The 22,106-nt window shown below is 32.5% G+C and overlaps 2 protein-coding genes across 2 annotated transcripts; both read left to right on the top strand.

Moving 5' to 3' along the window:
- The first annotated feature begins 55 nt into the window (after positions 1 to 55).
- Positions 56 to 15,536, top strand: LOC111700775 (exostosin-1b). The gene is made up of 20 exons (XM_023471813.1): positions 56 to 266; positions 731 to 841; positions 1,422 to 1,491; positions 2,098 to 2,139; positions 2,679 to 2,770; positions 3,968 to 4,078; positions 4,315 to 4,383; positions 4,981 to 5,110; positions 5,571 to 5,694; positions 6,738 to 6,881; positions 7,320 to 7,449; positions 8,061 to 8,148; positions 8,869 to 9,003; positions 9,766 to 9,841; positions 10,245 to 10,340; positions 11,061 to 11,161; positions 11,813 to 11,960; positions 12,823 to 12,929; positions 13,461 to 13,530; positions 14,324 to 15,536. The coding sequence occupies exons 1-20, from the start codon at positions 56 to 58 to the stop codon at positions 14,375 to 14,377; spliced, it is 2,109 nt and encodes a 702-aa protein (XP_023327581.1). The 3' UTR covers positions 14,378 to 15,536.
- LOC111700784 (uncharacterized) lies at positions 14,438 to 22,106 on the top strand. The gene is made up of 6 exons (XM_023471823.1): positions 14,438 to 14,448; positions 15,802 to 15,806; positions 18,883 to 19,011; positions 20,285 to 20,455; positions 21,345 to 21,430; positions 22,005 to 22,106. Exons 3-6 carry the CDS (start codon positions 18,892 to 18,894, stop codon positions 22,102 to 22,104), a joined length of 477 nt encoding a protein of 158 aa, XP_023327591.1. The 5' UTR covers positions 14,438 to 14,448; positions 15,802 to 15,806; positions 18,883 to 18,891; the 3' UTR covers positions 22,105 to 22,106.

The raw sequence follows: 22,106 nt of genomic DNA, 5'->3' as shown, positions 1-22,106 counted from the left end.
ACAAGTTAATGTGTTCATATTTATCATTAAACCTCATGTTCATTTATTTTATTAAATGTTGATTCTTTTCAGATATGGGAATAATGACTTAAAACAACCTGAGATTGTAATCATGAAGGCGAAAAACCGCTATCTCATACTTTTTTTCACACTTATTCTCTTTCTCTCCTTTCTGTATATTTTGATGAAGGTTCGAAAAAAAGTGACAAAAATTCAGCCTTTTCAACACAACACTTTTTTATCAATAGAGGATTTAGAGGAATTAGGTAAGTCCACAAAAGGCAAAAAAAGAGGCTTTTCATTATCATTATTTAATTTAGTAAAATTTATTAAATCTCAAAAATTTTTAAATAATTTTAATATAAAGCCTGTGTTTTGTGTTTTATATTTAACAAATCATTAGTGAAAGTTTAAAGGGACCATAAAAAACACGTATGGCATGTCTGATTCACAAGGGTTCATTACCCTTTAAACCTTTATCAGCAACAATAAGGATGACAATTTCCATCATTGCATTTGTAGCATAATTCCGCAAGTCGCTCATACAGAGAAACCATAATTGAAAATAAAATTGTAAATAAAGAACTAGGAAATATTTTATTTTATCCATAATTTGATAAAGGTTTTAAGGTTGCGTTCCTAATCGAATATGCCAGACTACAAATGTAGAAGGCCACTTGAATTAATTTTTTGGATTAATACTTTTTTATTTTATTTTTGTTTTGTTAAGAGTCCCGTGTGGACCAGGTGGAAGACATGAATCCTACCTTGTGCAGGATGGAGACATGCTTCAACTTTACTAGATGTAGTCAATCCTTTAAGGTTCGATTTATTTTCAAGGGTATATAGTTTATTGACACCTAATATTTTGTTCATATCGAGGAACACTCCTGAAGAGAGACTAAAATGATATAAAGCATATATAAACTTTCTTTATTCATGGCACAGACATTTTATTTTCATCTTATCTGAACATTCTTTAAAATTGGGTTGGGATTTTTTTTTAAAGTCATCACTGATATTCTACAACAATGTTTCACAAGAAAATGGCAATGAAATAGTTTCAAATTGTGTTCTAGTTCATCAGGTTTAGGTGGATAAAGGAAATGTAAGCGTAATTTCAAGTGACCCTTCATTCAAATATGGCAATGCCCGATTTACAACGGTAACTCTAAAATCTTCGTCTGATAAAGTATTGTTTCAATGAACTGTTCAATTTCATTTGCGTTTTCTTTGCAATATTGACTTGCGCATTTCTTGCCTATATGAAGCCATGGAGAAATATTTTCGGAATTAAACTCTTTTTGAGTCGGGAAAACGATGATATCTTCTACATTTTTTATCAGAAAAAGGTTTCAATGAAATTACGCTCATAGCCCCTTTAAGTAATCGTTAATGTTGATTAATGTTCTTGTGTTTAGAATCTAGTTTTTACACTGCGGAAGCAGACGAGGCTTGTCTCTTTGTTCTCTCCTTGGACACGCTAGACAGGAACAGAGAACAATATTTATTCGAATCTGAAAACTCTTGTACTGGATGTACATACCCCCAATCCTGATTGCTAAATCTCTGTATCCACTGTGAACACTTTTGATTTTCTGCTTAAGTCTCTTTTGAATATCCCTGCTTTATTCGAACCAATACGAGTTCTCTCACTGATTTTGCGCCAAAATTTTGAAATTTCACGGCTTCTGATTGGCTGTTCGGTTTCTAGAATTAACACCTGATTGGTTGCAGTGTAGACAATTTCCCGAACATTAACTTAAGATTAAATTAGTCCTAAGATTATTAAAAAGAGGAAATCAAGCATTGATTTCGATATCCATAATTTTTAAAGTTTAAAAGTTCCCAGCTCAGTTTTATTATTTCTTAAAAATGATTTTTCTAAAGCCCCCCCCCCCCTCTTTCATCCTAACTTTTAATTTATACCATTTTATTAGATAATAAAAACCTTAAGATTACTAGTTAAATCTTCTATATTACAAGAGGCGATATTAATGATATATTTCAAACCGTTTGTTTGTATCTATTGGAAAACATTGACTTAAATAATATTTTTATTTTGATAAAATCAAATTTTTTTGTTCCTGTTTTTAGAGATCCTTTGTCACAGGACTTTATTCGTAACATGCAGTTCAGGTAAGCTAGGCAATGCATGCCGCTGATTTTCATTCATTGGCATGCACTCAACTGGTATTAATTCATCCGGTATGCATTCCACTAAAATTAATTCCACTGACATACATTTCAATGCACTGGTTTATCAATATTTAGTGTTTATACTACTGGTATTAAATATACTTATAAAAGAACTTCAATGGTATGCACGGCAGTGGTATGCATCCTACCCTTTTGCAAACCAATGTTAAGCTTTCCTCTAGTGTCAAAAGATTGCAAACTATTTAGCCAAAAATTTTGCAAAACTTGTGTAAAATATCAATTTCATTTTTTTGACACAATACTATTCTTAAATACTTTAAATTCATATCTAGAAGCTTAAATGCTTGTCAAATCTATCCTTGTTTTATGCAATTCTTAATCTGATTTTATTAAATTAACAGAATTTCATGAAATGCTGCAAATTATCTATTCTTCTGCACTGTTTTAATCATATTTAATTGTGTTACAAAATGTGTTAAAAAAAATTTCTGAGATTTTTACCATTTTAATAAATTAAGAGTTGAAGCTTTGCCTTACTGGAATGGAGGAGAAAACCACTTAATCTTTAATCTTTACTCTGGCACCTGGCCCCACTATACTGAGGATCTAGGTAGGCCCAATAGTACATAGACTTTTTGTGTAGCAATATAAACAATTTAATAGCAGAGAACATAAGAGACAACAAATCAAAAAGTCTATAGGCGTATGGACAAGGAAGCAACAAGTCGAACATTGCCAACACTGAGTTCGAATTTAATGAATTCAAGCCGCGTCTCAAATCCGTCAAAAACCGGTTTAAATTGAGCTCCGGCTTAAATCTTGAAACATTGAATACATTTTTAAGTGGAACCAGCCATATTTAAGCCGCATCTTAATTTAAGCCGCGGCTCAAATTCTTTCAATTCGACCTCTGTATAATTATGTCTAATAAGATCTATTTTATAAAAACTAGGCTAATCCTGTTAAAGTTTTTAACTTTGAACTTTTAAACGTTCTAAAATGTTTGCGGATTTTTCTGTTGTAAAGTGCATTTTTAAACAGAATAAATTTCGACATTTCTTCCGGGAAAATTTTCCTACTTCGACAAGCCATAACCCTTCCTCTAGGTCATATAAATTGTCTCGACAAGCCTTAAACCTTCCTCTGGGTCATGTGTATTGTCTCGAAAAGACATAAACCTTCCCCATGTGTCATATGAATTGTCTCGACAAGCCATAAACCCTCCTCTGGGTCATGTTAATTGTCCCGACAAGCCATAAACCTTCCTCTGGGTCATGTGGATTGTCTCGACAAGACATAAACCTTCTTCTGGGTCATGTGAATTGTCTCGACAAGCCATAAACCTTCCTCTGGGTCATGTGGATTGTCTCGACAAGACATTAACCTTCTTCTGGGTCATGTGAATTGTCTCAAATTACGGAATCGATGGTTCAGCGGTTTTTACTTCATTGGATGCAAACGAACCAACAAACAGACAAGCAAAGTATATTTACATAAAGTTGTAATCACTGTTTGTCTGTTTGTTTGTTTGTCTGATCATAACTCAAGAACCGCTGGTCTGATTTGCCTCAAATTTAGTTTTGGGAACTTGGACTATCCACGGGAATGTTCTTAGTTTGGTTCTAAGATTCTAAGTTGAGTGGGTCGACTTCAATAGCGAAAATTTAGTTTCCCGGTAAAATCGTTCAAGTGCGGGTAAACGGCGGGAGTAACTTTTTGTAACCTGGGCAGCGTTGGGTTCCCAAGCTAGTATATATATAATATAGATGATAAAAAATGAATTGTTGGAATTTATTTTTATTTTCAGGATTTAATATTGGAAAGGCTATCCTGGCGAAAGCTAGTATTGCTGTAGAGAACTATAGACCTAGATTTGATATCTCACTTCCACTCTTTCATAGAACACATCCTGAAAAAGGTCAGTGAAAGGGACTGTAGACATGATTTTAAGTGACCCTCCATCTAAAGAGTGATGTGTCCGATTCACAACAATGATCTTGATTAAGGTATTCATGTTATTCTCTCTCAAATTGATCATTTTAATTTTTGGTTTTTGGGTCATTTGGTTACCTGAAATTTAAACAATAGTCCATTTCAACATTTTTTAAAAGCACCCTCCAATTTTGAAACTCATTATCCATATTTTACTTGTAGGTGGGGAGCCTGGTTTTGTGAAATCAACTAATTTTCCTGGAGTTCATAAATACTTCCTGGCATTTAAAGGTTAGTTTTTAAAGGATAGTTTTTAGGTTTTTTTTAAAAGATGGTTTAAAAGAATAGTTTAAAAGAGTTAGTTACAAATGGTATGGTTTAGTTTTTAAAGATAGTTAAAGGTTAGTTTCTTAAGGTTATTTTTTTAAAGGTTAGGTCTGAAGTTCAGTTAAATTAAGGATTAATTATAAAGGGCATATATAAAGGGTAAGGCTAGTTATAAAAGTTAAGAGTTAAACGTTAGTTTTAAAGGTTAGTTAAAAAGGTTAGTGTCAAAAGTTAGTTCTATAGCATAGTTTTTAAGATTATGATTGAAGTTTTTTTTCTTATTTTTAAGGTTAGTTATAAAGGTTAGTTATAAAGGATGTTTAAATTAAAGATTAGTGTTAAAAGTTAGTTTTAAAGGTTAGTTTTAATAGTTATTTTAGTTTTAATGATTCGGTTTATAGGTTCTTTTTAATTTTATAGGTTTGTTCAAAAGATTAGTGTTAAAGCCTAGGTTAGGTCAAAGGTTATTTGTAAAGGGTATTTTTTTTAGCATTTTTGAGGTATTTCCCAGAGCCCGGGTGGGTTGATGGAAATGCATATTTTTAAATTTTTGTATTCTAGGTAAGAGATACGTGCATGGTATAGGGAGTGAGGTGAGGAACTCCTTGTACCACCTGCACAACGGGAAGGACGTGGCCCTGGTCACCACCTGTAAACATGGGAAAAACTGGAAGGAGATGCAGGACGACAGGAAACAATCAACTCGGGATAATTTGGCCGGTTTTGATTTTTCTTTCGAGACAATGAAAAATTCGTATTAAAAAAGTTCATTATACGCCATGTAATTTAACTCTTTTTTTTCTAGAAATATTGATATATAATTCTAATATGTAAAAACTTAATTTTATTGTTCTAGTCGCAGTGCGCGCCCCGATATTGTCACTTTTTAGCGTAAACAAAAGTATTGGCCGATGATTATAATTAGTGTCTTTGATTTTTAAAGTTACTAACTTCTGTTAATTTCTAATTAAATGTACATTGGACCCCGTCCCACCTACCTTAAACTTGAAAAGTAGATAGCTTTTATGAGGGGGGGGGGGCTGGGTGGTCAGAAAATTACAGAATTGTAATAAATTTAAGAATTGCAACATTTTTTACAGTCCTGAAAAATGCTTGGAGGATTATTTTTCCTTGAGCTGGTTGGATTGAAGATGTGAGATGGATAACGATGAATATGATAAATGGGATTACAATCAGCTTCTAGCAAACTCAACCTTCTGCCTGGTTCCCAGGGGTAGGAGGTTGGGCTCCTTCAGGTTCCTGGAGACTCTCCAGGTATATTCCTGACATAATGTGTATTTATTTTAAAGATACTATTAATTCCCCCCCCCCATTATCATTTAACCATAAAGCTAGCTTTAGGAAAAAAGGTCTGAACCTTTTTAAATATCATGATAGATATACATATATTCATATTAATATATATATACTTTGCTTGTTTTGTCTGTTTGTCTGTTTGTTTGTATCCAATAAACGTTCAATCGCTGAACCTATCGGGCCCAAATTTTTTGTGGAATCTCACTTGGCCCCAGGGAAGGTTTATGAATGATCACAATTTTTCAAAATTCTATTTTAGTTGAATTTTTGAAAATTTTGAAAATCCACAATTTTTTGTTAAATCCGAAAACTTTATTTTTTTACGTTTTTCAATGCTCACAATTTAAAGCGCCCTAAAAGCATAGTTTACAATAAAATAGTAATAAATGTAAAGAGCTGTTAAATCAAGTAATATGTATTAAACATATACAATATACATGTTTGTAGTACAAGCTGAACAGCCCGGCGCGGCGTTGCCCGTGGAAGAAAAAATAATTAAAAAGATAAATTCGATTTGTTTGAACCTATTTCAACCCCAGGCTACCTATGAGTGTCCACACAAAATTTCAGCCAATTCGGTCCAGCCGGTTGGCCGGCTTCACGGTACCGTAATGTTGATCCGCTCTACTGCCTATCCGTCCTATTGCCCATCCGCTATTCTGCACATCCGACCTACGACAGCTGTTTATTTTTGTATTATTTGAGGGCTAGTTTATAGGTTAAGAGAATTTCTGGGCCGAGCGCTGCGGCTAGGACAGGCTAGGGGGCTGGGCGCTGCGGCCAGAAGTCCATCTAGCAGCAGTAAAACCACGTGCTAGTAGGTCGGATTGGCAGTGGGACGGATGGGCGTAGGTCCAGAAATACACCATCATATATAGAAGATGTACTCAAAAAAATTTTGTTTGATTACTTTCATTTTCACAGTGGTATTAGCATAAAAAATCTTGCAATGGCACTGAAAATGATTTCTGTGCCCAAGCTTTTAAACTGTATGATATTAGGCCGGTTGTGTACCTGTCCTCCTATCCAACAGCTGGCAATTGCCCTTTGGTGAGGTCATAGATTGGACGTTAGCCACAATATCTATTGATGAACGTCAGCTGCTCCAGGTCCCAGAGATACTTAGGATGGTCAGCCAACCACAGGACAGTCAGAGATACACAATAACTGTGAAATGTGTTAAAAAAATGAGAAATTTATTTTTTTCTGTTTATCTTTTTTTAGAACAAAAATAAAATCTCGAGTTGGGAAATGGCTGATCAGCCCCATTTACCAGTCATTGGCTCCCCTTAAGCTTAAAAGATAATTTCTGTAAATTAAAAATCCCGTACCCTTATTTCGAACTTTTCTAAACAGTATCATTGTTGCAATTGAATTTAATTTATGGAGATTTGTATTTTGAAAGGAAAAGTTGTTTTTAACTTTCCCCCAATAGATCCGCAGATTCTGTTCCTGATCTAGGAATCCCGAAATGTTCCAGACCCTAAGAACTGGTTTTTATGCGATTGCCTCTGTCAAGAATTATTTTTCCCACACTAAGTAAATTATTTTGTTATAACTGTTGTTTATTCTCTGATAATTAGATTTTTAAACTTCGTCAACAGACCCAGATAGTCTGGGATCAATACCTCTCCAGTGTTCGAAGTATCATGTTAACAACATTGGAGATCATTAGACAGAGGATCAATCTTCATTCTGCCTCTTCTCTTCAAGGTAACTTTTCTTCATTCAGCTTCTTCTCTTTAAGGTAATCTTTCTTCATTCTGCCTCTTCTCTTCAAGGTAATCTTTCTTCATTCTGCCTCTTCTCTTCAAGGTAACTTTTCTTCATTCAGCTTCTTCTCTTCAAGGTAATCTTTCTTCATTCTGCCTCTTCTTCTCTTCAAGGTAATTTTTCTTCATTCTGCCTCTTCCCTTCAAGGTAATCAACTTTGTATATTAGTCCAGAGACCAAATTAAGGAGTCCGATGTTACTTTTTCAAACTATTAATTCTGTAAGATAAAATTGCCTAAGTTTGAAATATCAAAGGGTTACACAATCAGGATGCAAAGATAATGTGATTTGAATATTAGAATTTGTGGCAAGAACTCAATTCCTTTTCTAATCCCTTAATCTTAACCCAATGTTGAAGCCCGTTAATATTTCATTCTAAATATAGGACCCGCACAAATCTTGAATCACTGATTCAAGATAGGTGGTTGGACCGTCTCTAGACCTGGCTCAAAATTATTAAATCCGGTCCCTGGCCTTCATCAGAAGTGTGCCATCTTAGCTTCTCAGTAGTCCTATTCAACAATAATCTGAACAATGAATTGAAATTTTAGTTTGGAATTCCCGTCCTGGTATATTCTTTACTAAGAGGGAGGAGGATGAAGGATCGGATAGAGTCTGTATGGTTATTAGTACTGTCAGGTAATAACCTTATCAAATACAGGCATTCTATTCACCTAGAGCAGGAAACCTTTGCATTGTCAATATCAAGATCAATGCTTGATATCGATCTTTTGTTAATCTGTAGATTAAATGATTCATTATTCTATATTCCGCATTTTTATCGTACCAAGTCAAGGGGTTAAAGGGAGCTTTGATAAAGGACAGAATAACTAAAATGAAGATATGGAAAAGGGTAGTTTTTTTAATCTTTGAATTAAAAGTGAACACATTTGATATCGAGATCAAGTATCAAACACAAAAGTTCCCAGCGGAGAATTATCTTTTCTTCATAATATCTGTTATCTTTCGGATTACTAGTGTTTTGAGAGATCTTGTAAATTTTTCTAGCGGTTATTATTTTTTAAAATGCACGAATTTAAACAAAAATATCTTCGAAAACTTTGGACGATTAAATATGTTGAGTTTCTGAGCAACAGTTAAACGCTGATAGTGGCGCAAAGCGCCCTAAATTCTAGTTTTTTATATCTTATAAAGATTGTAATGCATTGTATTGTATTAATTGAATGCAACTTGAAATTAACTCAATCATTATTCGTTTATATTTCTACTTAATGCCTTGGATTGCTTTATCTTGACAAATTTTCTGAAACATGTCAAAATACTTCTGTTCATGATAATGTTGGGTTGTTCTTGACATTGCTGGGTGGGTTTGAGGAATAAATCCTGTTTCCATTGCAGTGAGACTCCTGTATCGAGTTCCAGATCTCCAATCCTGAGGATAATTCAATCAGCTTCTCAGACAGGGTTCATCAGAGAATCCTTAGTCCTTTGGAGCAGTAACTCAACCCCACCCCCTTTGGAGGACTGGTACAGGTAATATCTATCCTTTGGAGCAGTAACTCAACCCCACCCCCTTTGGAGGACTGGTACAGGTATACCAATCCTTTGGAGCAGTGACTCAACCCCACCCCCTTTGGAGGACTGGTACAGGTAATATCTATCCTTTGGAGCAGTAACTCAACCCCACCCCCTTTGGAGGACTGGTACAGGTATACCAATCCTTTGGAGCAGTGACTAAACGCCACCCCTTTTGGACGACTGTTAAAGGTAATATCTATCCTTTGGAGCAATAACTCAACCCCACCCCTTTTTGAGGACTGTTTCAGGTATACCAATCCTTTGGAGCAGTGACTAAACCACACCACTTTTGGACGACTGTTACAGGTAATATCTTTTCTTTGGAACAGTAAATTAACCCCCCCCCCTTTGGAGGACTGGTACAGGTAATATCTATCCTTTGGAGTAGTAACTCAGCACCACCCGTTACCGTTTTCGGTAATTTATACTAGGAGTCTTTTTTTCTGGTTCCAGAATTGTCACAGATTTTTTTTTTTAGTTTTGTCCCCTCTCAAAATATATTCTCAATTTTTGTTTGTTAGGATGAGGATTGGAAACCTTAATTGATGTTTTTAAAGAAATTCTTGGAATTTTGGGGTTCTTGAGTATAATGAGAAGGGGAGGGGCTGGCATCAAGCTCAAGGCAAGAAAATATTCGGTTCATGGAAGGCCTTCAAATTCATATTCCCATATGTGAGCCTTTTTGTTGTTCTTTGATTTAATGTGTTTTTTCTTCAGGTTTAGTTCTAGTAATCCAGGGAAACTAAATATTAGAATAATTCAAACTAATGGAACAAAATTGGACAAATTTAAGGTAAAATAGTTCATTGCTAATATTATATAATTAAATTATCGAAACATTTATTATGATTTATTTGCATTATTGAAGAATAGTTTTTTGATAATTTTAGGTTGTTAAATTGATGCATTGTTAGATAGTTTCTTATATTAATTGATTGACTGATAGAAATATTGATTGATTGATTAATTGATAGATTGATTAATTGATTGATTTTACAGGTAGCATCCCAATGTAAGAGTTCTACAGTATTTGTTTGATTGAGAAATTAATTGTTTTATTTGCTTAATTAATTGATTTATTTATTGGTTGGTTTATTGATTAATTATTAAGTTAATTAGTTTAATCTTTGATTGACATATTTATTATTTTTGTTAATAGGTTATTTGATTGATTGATTGATTGATTGATTGTATAGGTAGCATCCCAATGTAAGAGTTCTACAGTATTTGCTGTTGATGACGATATAACTATTGCCCGCGAAGAAATAGTATTTGCCTATACTGTGTTTAAGGTACTAACTATGGATAAATCATAATGAATTTGGTAAAATCTTTGCAAAACCGCCTGAACCCCCCCCCCCCATCCATCCTGGAAATCAAAAGCAACCATTAGTGACTATCCATCTTAACCTAAACTTACCCGTAATAGTATTTGTACATCTACACATATGAGGGTTCTCTCATATTTATTCACATCCATGAACTCTCTCTCTCTCTCTCTCTATCTCTCTCTATCTCTCTCTATTTCTCTCTATCTCTCTCTATCTCTATCTTGTAAATTTCCTACTGTATTATATCTTGTTTAAAATTCGGTGATGGTGATGGACCAAACCTCTGTAGAGTAAAACAGTAGATGTTAGTTCCACATTTAAAAAATATTTCGGTCTGGGTTGACCCTCATCAGTTCTAACGATATAATAACCATCAAAATCGAAAAAAAAAAAATTTAAAAATGTTAGTTAAAATCACAAGAAAATAAACAAACAAAAAAGATTATTCAAAATAAAAATTTGGACTGTCAAATGGACATAAGGGAAACGAACTCAGATTATGAGATGGAAAAAAGATAATTTGCAAATATACACTTTAAAAAAAAAATTATATCTTGTTAAGAATATTAGAGGAATTGTTAATCTTTTTCATAATACTTGATACTGGTTGTCAAACGGAGAGAAGTAAACAATTCATTCAATTATTAACAATTTTTTCTGGTTTTAAGCTTTAAAATTTAGGATTTCGATGATCGTTTGGTTGGATTTACTCCTCGTGTTCACTACTGGGACGGAGATACACAACGCTGGAAATATTCATCCAGACCTTCCAGTTCATTCAGGAATTCAACTAAATCAAATATTTTGATTGATTAATTGATGTTTGGTTTTTTTTTTAATTTATTGATTTATTGATTCCAACGTGAGTAACATTGAAACCTCATAAAACTGAGAAATATGAAGACCTAATGTCAATCTTAAGTTTACAAGGTTTCTCGTAAGGATGAGACTGTAAAGATGACCTACAACAATTTTAAGGTTAAATTAAGTCTTCTGCCTTAAATATAGTCTTTTTGTGGTCTTTTTAATGATTTTGTACAGAAAGATTTGTAAATGTAAGTAAGCAGACAGTATAAATTCAGTACAGTCGTCTCTGATGTCTCCTCCTTTGTGGGTAACCCTGTATTTGATGTTGTTATAAAGCAAATAGTTTTACCTTTATTTTAAAAATCAACTATGTGAATTGGACCTGAGTTCACTGTACAATTGTTGTGTTTCATGTTTATTGGATCATAAACATAAGTCTTACAAGTCTTCTTTCTATGTTCTACTTCTAGTTTACATCCTAGGTTAAATCATTGAAAAAATTTTCTAGGATACGTTGATTTAATTTCATACCTTTTCCATGTCTTTGTTTCATGACTGTAATATAATTGTTAAAATATTTTTTTAGATGTTCTTTTTTCAAGTTGGTTTAGCAGAATATATTGTAGTATAATCAACACGAACGCGGCATTATTTCACAAGAAGTACGCGGAAATTTTCCATTCATATCTTCCCCGGAAGATGATCAAGTTTCTTTCAGATTTTCCTCATTGTGAGGATATTCTCTTCAATTTCCTGATCTCACAAATCACCAAGGAAATATTTTGATTAGTGGGTCATGGGAGAGGGGGGGGGGGTTGACTGTTTTGTCACAATACTCCTTTTAAAATGCATTTGTCTTTTGTTTCATGTTGAGAATGGACAAAATGAATATATTCTGATAATCTTTTCATTTACAAACATTGTATGAATTGTAGCTAGCATTGATTTATAATGATTTCAATTTATAATTATACTTTTCCCGTTTATATATTTATCTTTGAATGGATCCTGTAAACCCGCAATATATTAAGATGTCGTCTTTGTTACAGCGAGGATTTCAAAGAAAAATATATATTTAATAGTAAAAACAAAAGAAAGCACAGGGGTTTTGGGATAATATAAATATATAAATAGTTTCTTACAGGCATATAGAAAAGATTTGGGGGCTCCAGCAGCACTCCAAATCCTTGATTTAGTCAGAATAGCGTGTTGACAAATTCTATTTTATAAATTTTCAGTGAAATAGCGGGTTTTCGGTCGAAATTCTTAACGAAAACATTACAATTAAACAACATAGAGACTTAAGTGCCCAAGCCTTATTTGACATGAATAAGAGGTTTATGGAATAAATTCATTTTACCCTAATGTGCCCCCCCCCCCCTCCTAACCCTGGACCCTCTGTAAATATCTTAGTGCAAGGCTGAGGAAATTAAGTTAAACTTTTTTCTTACCGGGAAACTGTTGAAATATTGCCAAAGATGTTCACTGCAAAATAAAAATGTACAATTTACAAATTTTACATTTTTATTTTTTCGTTATGTCCTGTAAACCTTGTTGTTTAGGAATTGATTTTAAGAAATGGGAAAACAAAACTGGTTATTTCGAATACAGGAGTTTTAATCAATTATTTAAGCAGAAGGCCCCGGTGAAAGTGACTCAACGAAAACGTTTATCCTCCAGTAAAATTGAGGACAGAGGTCGAATGATAAGAGAGTTTGATGAAAAACAGAGTTGTATGATGAGGTAAACATCTAAAAAAAATTTAAATATTATTTTTTGTAAACTGATATCAAAATTTTGCTTGTTTTAAACGTTTCAAAAAAGATTTTTATATAAATTGTCATGAAACAGAAATAGATTAAATGATGTACTCAAAACTAGAAACCCCTATGGTTGGAATTAGATTTTGAATGACATCCTCTTTTTAACATTTATTTTTAAATTTAAATTTTTTAAAACAAAATTTTAATTTGCAAGGATTTTTTTTCTCTGACTGTTGTATCTTCTTTTTAGGTGATCATCATCTGTTTTCTGTTCCTTTCTTTTAGATCTAAGCATTCTAATCCCTTGAAGACAAAGGAAAAATTCATTTTGACACATATTTCTGCTTTTCTTTCTCCCTAATATTACGCATATTAGTATGTGTTCCATGCATACTGCATAGGTGTCAAATATCTCTGACAAGTTATGTTGTGAATTGATGATGCAGCTTTTCATCCAGCTATTGTTATAATTATCATATATAAAAAAAAATATGACCTCCTTACATTTTAGATTTTTCGAAGATTTTGGTGAGATGGCTTTGGTTGTTAGTCAGGCACGGTTTGATCCGGTCCTTTTTAAGGTAGTTCTTTTTAATGATCTTTGATCAGAATTATCAAACCTTTTTATTTTATCCCATGATTTTCTGTTTAAAAATTACATCAATTTTTTTAGTACTTACTTTTGTGTTGTGTACCCCTAGATTAAACTGTTATCCATACATTTTGTCGCTTGGAGGATTTGATTTATTCTTATTGAATATCCCAGCAGGGATACACAAATTGATGGATAAAGAACTCATGCCTCAATATTTAAAGTTGTCACAGTGGATATCAGGATCAAGCATTATAGATTAGCACACAAATGTCGACCTCTGAACATGATGTAGATACTGAACTACAGTCCTATTCTAAAGAAACCTGAACAATATTAATTGATAGAAGATTTTAAAGTCGTCTTTGACCTTAGAAATAGTCTGCGGCATTAATTGTATCAATATTTCTTGATGAAACAATTATCACAGAAAGCCTTAGTCCTGCCATTTCCAAAACAAATAATTGAGATATAGATGATTTCGTTCAGAATTGACATTTTCATGGTTTTATTTAATAATAGAAATCTAAACAAAATTCTTAATATGTCTTGTACTTTTTAAAGCAAAAACATTTCAGACCACATTTTGTAAATGGTAGTAGTTGGGCTATCTTTTTATTATTGTTTCATAATAATATATCGCTAAAAGAAGGTTGCCTAAAATGAATGTCGAAAACTATTTTTAATGTCAAACACGGCATTGGAGTCGTCTGTAAATTAGTATTATTCCGCTTTACCGTTTATTTAGAATAGCACTGTTGTAAAAATTTGCCAAATTTTAGGATAATGTGTCGAATTTGAGAAAGAAGTATAGAAAAATTGAAACTCTTGACTAGCAGCTCCCTCGTTCAATTCATGAGCATTAAATAAAGAGCTTCTGGAAACCCTTGGTCGGGGATTCACTTATGTTTTATGTTAAAACAGATTTTAGCAAAAAAAAGAAAAATCAAAGTTATGATCTCAGCTTTGTAAAGCCTAAAACGTAAATAGGAAAAATTTAAAGTTTTTGTATATTTATGTATACAATGTATGTAATGTGTAACTTAAAGCATGCATTGACAACAATTAACGATAATTGATATTTATTCCTTGAGGAGTCTCAATGATCACTTTACATTTAACAGATATTAACAAATGTCTTCCTGTCTGCATTAAATAACGAATCAAAGCTAATGTAATTTAAATTCCATCTAAAGGAGGACCGCAAACTTTTTGCCATTCTTTGGTTTCTTTATTTACTTATCCAGTTTCAATTATTTTCGGACATAAATTTTGTTTTTTCCATTGTAAAATGACCTTTGTGGATTCTGAGACATTTTTTATTGTTCTCGCAACAGTTTTTTGCACTTGTCTTAACTCCTTAATTAAAAGTGAAAAAATTTAATAGTAAAAGACTGCACTTCAGGTCTGCCTTAGTAAAAATATTTCAAAAGGAGGATCTTCCTTATACCCTGTTTTTATTCTGATTTAGGTCTTTGATAGAAGGTTTAAAATTATTAATCGAGATTTTAGGATTGTGAATCAAATTTTTTTAATAATTTAAAAAATCTAACCAAAAATTACATATATATTATATATTTGTGTTTAGAAGTCAGGCGTGCAAATAAACATTCAGCAAGGGCAAAGATTTTTCATATAGAACGAACACTTTTTTCACCCCNCCCCCCCGCCCTAAACATTTTCAAGGGGGACCAGAAAAATGTGTATTATACTCAACAAAGAAAAAACTACCTTGCCAATTCAGGATATTTAGGAGGCAAATATGTGTGGGCCTTGCCCCTATTCCCCCCCCACCACCAACTAGTTGCGAGCCTGGTAGAAGTATATGCTTTAAAGAATTAACCTGCAGTATAAACAATATTTAAACTGCCATTTTCAATGATTTTTATAATTTTCATGAAAAACTTCCTGTCTATGCCATAAATAGTGCATGCATTAACTAACCCTGTGATATTTGAAATTTGTTAATTTATGAAATAAATAAATAAATTGGAATCATGAAAAAACGTTGATACGAATATGTTAATATTGATTGTAATGGAAAAGCTTGAAGTACATGGTTAATAATCATAATAAAAAAGAGAAAGCAAAAGGAGCAATAATGAAGAAATAAAAAAGAAGGAAGAGGCAAAGGAAAGCAAAGATAAAGAGATTTGAAAAAGAAATATAAAAGATGTGAAGTACAGAGTAAGCTCGTCAAAGAAATAAGAATAAAAAGAAAACTGGTAAAATAAAGGAAAAATAAAAAATATCAAAAAAGAAAAGTTACATCAAGATAAAACAAAGAAAACTAAAAAGAATAAGAATACAGATGAAAAGAATTTCAAAAGAAAGTAAAGAAGATTAATTTAAATATTATGTAAAAGAAAATCAAAGAGAATGAAAAGGTATCAACGTTTGAGCAAATAAAACTTAAAATGAAAGAGAAAAGAACAAAGAAGTTAGACTGTAGTTTGTAAAAAGAGAACAAAATTTATGAAAAAGAAAAGAAAGAGATATTTGTAGGGTATAAACAAGATATATAGGAGAATAAAAATACGTGGAGTAAAAATATGTGGAGTAAAAATGAAAAAAGTAAGTTTATTTAAAATAAAAAAAAGGATAAAAAATGCTTCCATGAAGGGTCAAAAATGATAAAATAATAAATAATTAATTAAGATACAGTAAATTAAATAATAAAGAAAATAAAAAATATGGAACGAAGATTTATATTAAAATAAGAAGAAAGTAATGAAATTGTAAATTTATTACAGAAAAATAGTAAAAGAATTTGACTAAAAAAATATTCAAAATAAAGAACAACTGACAGTTAGGAATTAGTAATCAAGATATAAAATAAAGAAAAGAGATAATGAAAAGAGATAATGAAATTGAAAATATGTTTAAAATAAAAAAAGAATCTAAAAAAGAATTGTGGTAATAAAAAGATGAACAGAGTTAAGTCTAATTGAGGAAGATTAAAAACAGAAAAAGGAATATACGGTATATATAGAAGTGTTTTCATAGGATCAAACGAAATTGAAAGTTTTTAGGATTATAATATAAATGGAGACAATTCTCTACATTTCAAACTTAACATATTTTGGGAAAACACACCAAAAAACTCTTTTTTATCGTCACGTACCATATAAGAAAATAAATAAGAAGCGTGACATTTTTTTATTTTTAAATATTAATACAAACGTGAAAATATGTATAGAAATTGAAAAAACTTTTTAAAGGGGCACGGATTGCCTGGAATAAATCTAATTGATGTGTTCCATTAATAAATGCAGTCTAGTCGTGCGTGAATTTTCTTGTAAAAAAAAAAATCTACAAAAACCTTGCACCCCCCCTTCTCGGGGTTGGTTTTGGTTCTAGGCGAATATTCCCCCTGAAGTTGTTTTCAACTTATCAAAATGGCGTCTCAAGGGAAAGTCGGCAAAATTTCTAAATAATAACAAACATTTATTTCATTCATCCATTTTTCATTAATTATTATCATTAATAAATCTTTATTGGTTCTAAGCGATACAACGAAAAAATTAACAGTAAAACAAAATCATAGGGTTTCGCGCATATAGTAAATTGTTTATATATATATCAGAAAATGTATATGTAGATTTTTAAAAAATTCTTGTTAAATTCGGTGTAAAGCGAAAAACAGAAAAGGACATATGAACAAAATAAAACGATCAGCATATAAGAGTACATCGGGGAAAGTTGTAAGCGAGATAGTTTGAATTTCTGAGATCTGGAGACAAAATGTAAAAGAAGCACATTCGAATAGGACTTTTTCATGTATAAGTGAAAAACACAAAGCATCAAAATAAACAGAAAAGTATAATTTCACCACAAATTAATTAGGCGTAAGCTTACATTGATCTGAAGATTTGATGTTAAAGATGCATATATATATTACGTACATTTAAATATGACTTTTTTACGTATCATCATATTTAAATAAAAACAATGATTAACATAGAATTCGATTTTTCGTGTTTTGAACGAACAACTAAAGAACATAAGTTCGTTTCACCAGAAAGTTATCAGCGTAAACTGGATTAAATTAAGCAAGGCAATTTAAGTTGTAAGATAGAATGCGGAAAATGTACATTGTACATATGTTCTGTTACATTTAAGTTAGACTTATTTTTATAACATTGGAAATTAAGAAGCGACACAAAGGAGAAAAACAGATTTAAACAACCCTCACCATTTTTCATTAATGGTGAGGGTTGTTTAACTCAAAACCTTTATGGTGCCCTAATATGATCTTACAGTACGGCATAACAGGAAAAATGATATTTCACATATATTATTTTTTTTATATTATAATATAATTTTGTCATTAGTTAAAGCAGAGGCCTAGTTGGGGGGGGGGTGGTACTCCNCTCTCACTCTGGGAGTACGCGGCCACAAACTCATCAGATCCGGAGAAGAAGGAACAACGAGATATGGTATTATTTTTATGCCCCCCCTCGACCCTAGGGGTGTAAATTTTCTTAGAAAATCAACCCCCCCACAAAATAAGCATTTTAAAAGGTGTAAAACTGGCATTTTGAAATCCAATTCTTCATGTTTTCCCCCAGAGCATAAAAAGTTTTTTTTCTCTCTTCTCGTTTTTTTATTGGAATTGTCAAAAAAATATAATCATTCATGATAGTTTTTGACCTATTAACCTAACCCCTTGGGCTATTGTTAGTTTTTGAACTAAATGTATGATGGCACTTGATGGTGAATATATGTTAGCATTTGATGGTGAATGTATGATGGCAGCTGATAGTGAATGTATGATGGGACTATATGGTAAATATATGGCAGATGTAATATTAAGAGAGCCTCCCCCATGGATGCCCCCCCTCAGCCTCTCAGGGGGGGCACGCGTAGAGGGGGGCGGGGGGGCGCGGCCCCCCCCTCGTACGCCCCTGGGAATGCTACTTTTAACCCGATTTTTATTGGTTCAAAACAGCTGCAAGTTTCCATAACTTAATACCAAAATTTCTTTTATTTTTATTATCTTAACCCATGGATTGAACAATCTTCATCATTAATATGTATAATGTAGATGCAAACATCACCAATCGGACCTATTTATTGGTTAAGGAATATTTATATTGGGAAATTTGAGAACATTTTTTATCAATAATGTTTTGGGACATATCTTCTCTTCCAGTGTAATCTAAACATGATATGATTTATATTGATATGATATATGATATATGATATACTCAAAAAAATTCTAATTTTTGAAAATTATAAAACTAATTAATATAGAAACCGTGAATACATAAATGTTAACAAGTACATTTCACGAAATATTGATAGTAAATATTCTGACATTAATATCTGTAAATATTTCAGACATAAAATGGCTTCTTTCTGGAGGCATATCTACTTTAGAGAAGCGCTGAAAAAAGATTTTCAAGAAAATTTTTGTGGAAAAAGTTTGAATGCAGAATTGAAGGAAAGTGCTCTATTGCAAGTAAATGTAAGTATATATAATAATAAAACTAGGCTTTTAGGGTGCTTCGCGCCCATTTTCTCTTTCAACTTTGAATTGTGACTATCGGTGAGTATTTTCGCATCGTAAATATAAAACAATATTAAGAAAAAGCGGATTTTATCTTGAAATTTCGAGCCTCCATCAACCTTACCTGGGGTGCAAGTTGCCTCGAAAATTTTGAACCCGATCGGTTCAGTCGTTTCTACGTGTATTTGATACAAACAATCAAACAAACAGAGAGACAAGCAATGTATATCTACTAGGCGTTTAGGGCGCTTCGCGTCCATCTTCTATTTCAATTGTGAACGTGTTCTATTTGTAAACATTGAAAAACAAAGAAGAGAATTTCGCGGATTTTGAAGATTTTAAACAATTTTACAAAAATAAAAACTTTTAAACACAAATTTTTCAAAAATTTTGTTCATCCATAAACCTTCCCAGAGTTACGTGAGGTCCCACACAAAATTTGGGCCCGATCGGTTTAGCCGTTTCGACGTTTATTGGATACAAACGGACAGACAGACAAGCCATATTCATATATAGATAGTTAGATATAGATTTGGGTTCATCAGTTTATTAAGGGGCTATAACTAGAATCTTAAGGGGGGGGGTGTAAGCAGCAGGGGCGTAAACATAAATCTATTCAGGAGGAGAGGGGATCTTAATGTTTTTACCCCTTCCTTACAATTCTTTAATCTGAAATTACAAACAAAATTATTAAATAGCGATTGAGAGAGTATCAAATCTAAACATAATTTTATTTTGAATCATTTGCTTTAGTTAAAGAATCTGATATGGTGACTCCCGATCCACAGATCTCGATCTCCAAATTGGGCACTTTTAATATGAGGATCAATGCTTAATCTCTCTGGCCCCAGGGTACGATTACACTGCGTATCGAATAAAGATAAATTATTCTGCGGAAACCAGATCAAGCATTGAACTCAAAATTGAGAATACAAGCGTTCCCAGCTCTGAACATATCTATGTGTAGAACAGGGTGCCCCATATCATATTAGATCGTCAATGGGTTTAGATTACGTTTTTTTGAACAAATAAGTAAATTTAAGAAGATTAAATCATTTTGTATAATTGAATAAGGCTGAACCGATCGGAACCAAATTTTGTGTGGCACCTCAAATGACCCACGGGAAGGTTTATGGGTGGTTAGAATAAAAAATCTATAAAAGAGCAACAATTGAAAGTTAAAATCGAAGATGGGCGCTGAAAGCTTAGTCATTAATCAATGATTTTTTAGAATCTGTTGGGTAAATTAGAGACAGAGGAGCAAAGGAATAAAGAAAATGAGAAAATGGGGGAGAATAAAAAATATGATAATTTTGTTTCTGCTCTTGATACCCTGCTCTCACTCTGGGAGTACGCGGCCACAAACTCATCAGATCCGGAGAAGAAGGAACAACGAGATATGGTATTATTTTTATGCCCCCCCTCGACCCTAGGGGTGTAAATTTTCTTAGAAAATCAACCCCCCCACAAAATAAGCATTTTAAAAGGTGTAAAACTGGCATTTTGAAATCCAATTCTTCATGTTTTCCCCCAGAGCATAAAAAGTTTTTTTTCTCTCTTCTCGTTTTTTTATTGGAATTGTCAAAAAAATATAATCATTCATGATAGTTTTTGACCTATTAACCTAACCCCTTGGGCTATTGTTAGTTTTTGAACTAAATGTATGATGGCACTTGATGGTGAATATATGATAGCACTTGGTTGTGAATATATGATAGCACTTGATAGTGAATGTATGATGGCACTTGATGGTGAATATTTGTTAGCACTGGATGGTTAATATATGATAGCACTTGATGGTGAATGTATGATGGCAGTGGAACTTGATTGTGAATGTATGATGGCACTTGATGGTGAATATATGTTAGCATTTGATGGTGAATGTATGATGGCAGCTGATAGTGAATGTATGATGGGACTATATGGTAAATATATGATGGCAGTTGATGTTGAATATATGATGGGACTATATGGTGAATATATGATGGGACTAAATGGTGAATATATGATGGCAGCTGATAGTGAATGTATGATGGCACTTGATGAGATATATTCCTGCAGGTTGAAGTGTATGTAGAATGTATAGCTATGAGATATATTCCTGCAGGTTGAAGTGTATGTAGAATGTATAGCTATGAGATATATTCCTGCAGGTTGAAGTGTATGTTGAATGTATATCTATGATATATATTCCTGCAAGTTGAAGTGTATGTAGAATGTATAGCTATGATATATATTCCTGCAGGTTGAAGTGTATGTTGAATGTATAGCTATGATATATATTCCTGCAGGTTGAAGTGTATGTTGAATGTATAGCTCGTGGCTCCAGGATAATTTTCCTCTCTGGAGAATGGATGCAATTTGATTCATTTACAAAGTAAGTTTTCTTTAAAAAAAGGTAAGAATAAAAGACAAAGAATAATAAAATGTAAAAAAACATTTCTTTTAAAAATTCTAAGAAATTAAAGTTCTTAAAAATTTCTTTTAAAAAACATAACATAATAGAACTAAGAAAATCTGTATCCCCTATAATAACGGGGAAAACTAGCTGTTTAACGAACAGTGCTCTTACGCGAACTGTAAGCGTAATTTCAAGTGACCCTCCATGTATAGATGGAGTTGCCAGATTACAATGGTATGTTGAAACCTGTATCTGATAAAATGTGGAAAATAACTTCGTTTTCCTGATTCGACAAGTATAGATTTCTTTTCAAATCTCCATTGTTTCAACTTAGCAAGAAATGCGCAAGTCAATTTTGCAGAGAAACCACAAATGTAAATAAACAGTTTAAATTTACAAAAACATAGATATCTAATTCATACTTAATCAGCGGACGCGCTTATTTAGGCGCACTTTTTCAAACGTACAAATGACGAAAATTATGGAGGTGACAGAAATTAAGTTAAAGTTTCATAGAATTAGTTAAATCTTGAATTTATGGTAAATATAGGTCACATCTGGAGAAAAGACTGTATAAAGTGAAGGAGCAGGTTCCTGCGTCTAGCAGTACTGTCGAAGGTGACATTTTATTTATCAATTTCAATCAATGAAT

The sequence above is a fragment of the Eurytemora carolleeae genome, unplaced genomic scaffold, assembly GCF_000591075.1.
Source record: "Eurytemora carolleeae unplaced genomic scaffold, Eaff_2.0 scaffold169, whole genome shotgun sequence".
NCBI lineage: Eukaryota > Metazoa > Arthropoda > Copepoda > Calanoida > Temoridae > Eurytemora > Eurytemora carolleeae.
Note: the sequence above shows the minus strand (reverse complement) of the source record. Positions and strands in the feature narration are given on the sequence as shown.

What these genes read in the sequence shown, in the direction of transcription:
- LOC111700775 (XM_023471813.1), top strand. Translation starts at nt 56, where the DNA reads ATGTTGATTCTTTTCAGATATGGGAATAATGACTTAAAACAACCTGAG. An exon ending in GGTTCGATTTATTTTCAAGG is followed by an intron (nt 842 to 1,421) that starts GTATATAGTTTA and finishes TCTTGTGTTTAG; the next exon opens with AATCTAGTTTTTACACTGCG. An exon ending in GGTTCCTGGAGACTCTCCAG is followed by an intron (nt 5,695 to 6,737) that starts GTATATTCCTGA and finishes GTATGATATTAG; the next exon opens with GCCGGTTGTGTACCTGTCCT.
- LOC111700784 (XM_023471823.1), top strand. Translation starts at nt 18,892, where the DNA reads ATGGCTTCTTTCTGGAGGCATATCTACTTTAGAGAAGCGCTGAAAAAA. An exon ending in GTGCTCTATTGCAAGTAAAT is followed by an intron (nt 19,012 to 20,284) that starts GTAAGTATATAT and finishes ATGATTTTTTAG; the next exon opens with AATCTGTTGGGTAAATTAGA. An exon ending in AGAAGGAACAACGAGATATG is followed by an intron (nt 20,456 to 21,344) that starts GTATTATTTTTA and finishes ATATTCCTGCAG; the next exon opens with GTTGAAGTGTATGTTGAATG.